This window comes from Alligator sinensis, unplaced genomic scaffold (assembly GCF_000455745.1).
Source record: "Alligator sinensis unplaced genomic scaffold, ASM45574v1 scaffold802_1, whole genome shotgun sequence".
Classification (NCBI taxonomy): Eukaryota; Metazoa; Chordata; order Crocodylia; family Alligatoridae; genus Alligator; species Alligator sinensis.
This window is the reverse complement of record NW_005841918.1, coordinates 2,697,217-2,702,046: the sequence shown is the minus strand read 5'-3', so window position 1 is coordinate 2,702,046 and position 4,830 is coordinate 2,697,217. Positions and strand designations below refer to the sequence as shown.

The following is a 4,830-nucleotide window of genomic DNA, read 5'->3' as shown; positions in this document are numbered from 1 at the left end:
TCAATACTGACAAGTGCAGGGTGCTGCACTTGGGCAGTAGTAACCAGCAGCACACTTATAAGATGGGAAACTCCCTTCTTGAGAGCATGGAGGCAGAAAGGGATCTTGGAGTCATTACTGACTCCAAGATGAACATGGGCCGACAATGCGAGGTCACGGTAGGCAGGGCTAATCGGACCTTATCGTGGATCCACAGGTGCATCTCAAGTAGATCCAAGGAGGTGATCTTCCCCCTCTATGCAACACTGGTCAGGCCACAGCTGGAGTACCGTGTCCAGTTCTGGGCACCCCACTTCAAGAGGGATGTGGACAACATTGAGAGGGTCCAGAGGAGGGCCGAGGGCCACCCGCATGATCCAGGGACAGCAAGGCAGACCCTACAATGAGAGACTACGGGACCTGAACCTGTTCAGCCTTCACAAGAGAAGGCTGAGGGGGGACCTGGTGACTGTCTATAAACTAACTAGGGGGGACCAGAAGGGTTTGGGGGAGACCTTGTTTCCCCTAGCGCCCCCCGGGATAACAAGGAATAATGGCCACAAGTTGTTGGAGAGTAGGTTTAGATTAGACATCCATAAGAACTACTTCACAGTCAGGGTGGCTAGGATCTGGAACCAACTTCCAAGGGAAGTGGTGCTGGCTCCTACCCTGGGGGTCTTTAAGAAGCGGCTTGATGCCTACCTGGCTGAAGTCATTTGAGCCCAGTTTTCTTCCTGCCCAGGCAGGGGGTCGGACCTGAAAATCTGCAAGGTCCCTTCCGACCCTACTTCTATGACTCTATGATGTCTGCTTAGTCTCTTTAAAAGTTTGGGAGTCACACTGGAAACAGGGTGGCTTTGATTTAAATCACCAGTCAGGAAGCTTCAATTTAATCATCAGGAATCAAAACTTGTGGCAAAGGTGATATGTTTTAAACAGTTTTCTGCAAAAAGTACATTCTTGTTTGATATCATTTATTCATTTAACTTCTTTAAACTTTGCACTTTTAGAGAAAGGTAAGGGCTTGACTCTGTGTACACCAACTTGCAGGGAGACACGAGGGCTGATAGGTAGGTAATCAGGTCTTATCTCTCATCTCCATATACTGCTGTTAACAAGGACGTCATCTCTGAAGACACAAATCCACCGTATGAGAACCAAAACTAAACATCACAGAGATGCTTAATGGGACCTTCTAGACTGACCTCCGAGTCTCAGTGTGTAGATTGGTTTTCTTTAATTTTTACTAATCTATAGAGGAGCCTCTGGGAACCCCACAAGATTGGGTCCCTAACATAGTCCACAGCCTGTTGTAACCTACTTATAAAAACTTTTCTAAAAAGTTGACATGAATATATTGTCTCGAATAGTATATCAATAGAAGTTATAATCCCTATTCCAGGATGGGATCTTTGATCTTTAACATCATCTTAAATTAAAACTATCTTTATATAGGTTTATTATTTTTTTAAATAGTATCTTTAAAAAAATATGATTAAATAAAAAAAATCTGATTTAAATAATAATTGATTTTTTTAATTTTAAAAAAAAAGAAAATCATTGATTTTTATCGTCCCTGACTGGAAAATAGCAGAACTGATGGGAAAGCATGAACTAGGTCTGGAAAGAAAGCATCAAGAAGTGAATCTACATTCATAGCTTTTCCTGAACAGGATGGGCATGGGTAAATCTTGGAGGCACATTGGCAAGAAGCAACTCCCTCCTGCTTCATGTGGTGGTATACTGGAATTGGGACATTCTGTTATTTTTAATGAAATATCCAAGTAAAGGAACATAGCGGATCGTGGGTAGGAAGGTTAATTTTCTTCACTAAACTAGTCAAGAAAAGGATGAGGGAGGAGGACTGTTAAAATAAGAGACAGAACCCAGAAAGTGTCCAGTCTTGTTGCCATGGAGGATTGCGGCTGCTCCACAATCCAAGTTTAACCATGGGACTATGAGGACATACGGGACAAATGAATTGCCCCAGTGGATATCACTATACAAACTAATCCAATCTTGAACAGAAGGAATAGGCAGCACCTACAGTGAATCCAACTGACAGGTACTCAAAGAAAAGCTATCCTTAATACTCTATTCTGAACTGCTACAAATACAAACTATAGAATATCATCTAGTAACTTCTCCAACCAACCTACAACTTCTATAGGAATTATAGCATCTCTTTTGGAATGACATTCAGTCTTGGTCGTAAGGTCCCTTCCAGTCCTTAACATCTATGAATTATGAAAGATGAAGTGATGGGGATTCTATCAAACCACAATGTAGGTTTAATGATGTAATTAAAAAAATTGCACTTAACATGTCCCCATGCCTTTGGTGGGCTGCTCGAATTGAGAACTGCCTTCATTTGGATGGAGTCTTTTTGAGAGGTGCCTTCCTGCTCTGTATGCAGATTTTCTGGACTTGTCTAAAGCAGACAAATTTCCAATCTGAATTTGTCTAGATTCAGCTTTCAACCTCTAATCTCAATATAGCTTTTCCTGATGGATTAAAAATTTTTTGCCTGCTACTCAAAATCTCTATCCTATGTCTTTGCAAGTCTTTCCCACGTATTTGCAGATGGATTAGGTCACATTTAACCTTCTTTTGGATAAGATTTTCTTATTCACTATAAAATATATCCTAGATTTTAGGATACTTGTAGTTCTTTCAGAAGTTCTTGTAGTTGTAGTTATCTGAGTAGTTCTTGTAGTTCTTTCAGAATCCTCCATAATTTTAACACAATTTTTGAAGCACATGTACCAAACCAAGAAACAATACCTCAGTAGTGCTCTTACTGACAGCGTAATCAAAGATACTACTAATCTCCGCTCCCTACATCTGCATCCAAAAATCTTGTGCTTTCTTAGCTACAACTTCACACTGACCACATCTGACACTTTTTTGTCCCGCAGGCCAAACAGGCACTGCAAGGTACATGTCTGCAGGTTGGATGGGAGATTCCAGGTCTGTCTGTGGGCTGGATCTGGTTGGTACGCAGGGATGGCTCAGCAGGGCCCTCTCTGGCAATGGGGGTGGGAAGGAAATGGGGGATGTGCAGCCCTTATCCAGATACGCAGGGGATTGGTTCTGATCCAGATGCATTGCAGGTGGAAGGAGTAGCTCAGCCCTGATCTGGATGTGTGGGGGTGATAGGGAGCAGCCTGGACCAATCGGGCCATGTGGGAGGAGTGATAGGGAGGGAGGCAACCTGCCCCATATCCCACTGTGTGCTGGGTGGGGAGGGGGTAGATGGGGAGCAGCCTGGCAATTCTGAGTTGCTGGGGTTTTTTTTCCAATTAGAGAGGACCCATTATACATATTATAAGGACAGTATTGTAGGATATGGGAAAATGAAATGCATGGCCACAATTTTTATTTCTCTGTTTAAGATACAGAATTTTAGGGCGTGGCCCCATAAAAACAGTCTGTCCACATAGTCCTGCTGTATCTGCACTAAAAAAGCGAAAGAATGAGAGAAAGCCACCATTAAAGTGCGTCTGGACATGCCAATATGCACATCCATGGCAGAGGTACCTGGCATACTAAGCAGTGGTTATATTACATTTTTGGCATGTAGTAAAGAACAGTGGGAGCAAGGGGGCAGACAGTGTTTTTACAGCAATTCTCCCAGCACTGTCAGAAGCCCAATAAATTTGTCCTGAGAGAAAATAATTCATGAAGTCTTACTTCAGAATGCTTTTGTCCAATTCCTTTTGGTTTCCCAAGAGCAACTGCAACATGGTGGTGATCATCTAACCGGGTTTCCTAGTTGCGAGAGAGAGAGAGAAAGAGAGAGAGAGAAAGAGGCAAGACAGAGACAAATTGTACAGTTTCAGTGTATTCCATTTCTCCTTAGGTACACACTTAAGCTTAGTACCCACAGAGTACCTGATTTTTTAAAGAAATACTCGTAATTTGTCCAAGAAAAAAAATCAATATCCTTGAAATACAGCAAACTACTACTGTAGAATAATGTGAATTCTAAAGCCAAATTGCCACTCAAGTATACTGACTGTAAGGTAATTCTTTGTATTAATTTGAAAAATGCATTTATATTGTCATCCAAACATGGTGATACAATTTTTGCACAAACTTGCTAAAGCAGAGATCAAGCACAGACAACTCTATCCAGAAAAGTGAGTTTTATAAAGTCCTGAGCGACTGAATACTAGAGACTTTTGCACACTACAACTGTTCTTAACATATGGCTACTACAATGATTCTGTTGTGACAGTAATGCTAAAGCAAACATTAAGCTTTCTTTTAGGGGTGCACTGATAAAGATTTTTTGGGTCAATACCGATGACTGATTATTAACGAGCCATATTGGCTAATACCAATCTGATTCCCAATATGCAGCCCGGCAGCTTGGAGAACAATGTCCAGCTGGTAAATCTGTTGGGGGAAAAGTGGTTGGGGAGGGGAGCAGATAGAGGCCCCTGCACTGAAGGAGGGAGTGGGACTGGGGTAGGGGCAGGTGCTGCTCAGTCAGGGTGAGGAGGGGTGCTGGTCAGAGCCATGACCTGCTTGTCCAAGGGGGCATGGGAAAGTGCTTCTGTCACTGCATGCACCACTGGGGGAGGCATTAGGGGGCGTGTGCCCCCTGGATTTGTGCACGGGGCGAGGGTGGGCTGCTGTTGCACACTTGGGACAAGGGACAGCACCGGGCTCTTCCCAGCCCAGTGGGGCTGGGCCGGGGCTGCGTTTGGAGTGGGTGGTGGCACTGGGAGGAGGGGTTATGGGGGAGTGTGTAGCTCTCCCTCCCAGAACACAACTCCCAATGCCTCCCTCGGGGGTATGCACAGTGGCGGGGGGCCCGCCCCCCCCCCCCCCCCGCCCGCCGCC

The 4,830-nt window shown here is 44.1% G+C and overlaps 1 protein-coding gene across 2 annotated transcripts in view; it reads right to left on the bottom strand.

Moving 5' to 3' along the window:
• AASDHPPT (aminoadipate-semialdehyde dehydrogenase-phosphopantetheinyl transferase) overlaps positions 1-4,830 on the bottom strand; it is a 76,985-nt gene that overhangs the window by 9,702 nt on the left and 62,453 nt on the right. For both annotated transcript variants that reach the window (XM_025198251.1, XM_025198250.1), the window contains one exon: positions 3,673-3,750. In XM_025198251.1, the coding sequence (XP_025054036.1) occupies positions 3,673-3,750 (78 nt within the window). The remainder of the gene's footprint in view (positions 1-3,672; positions 3,751-4,830) is intronic.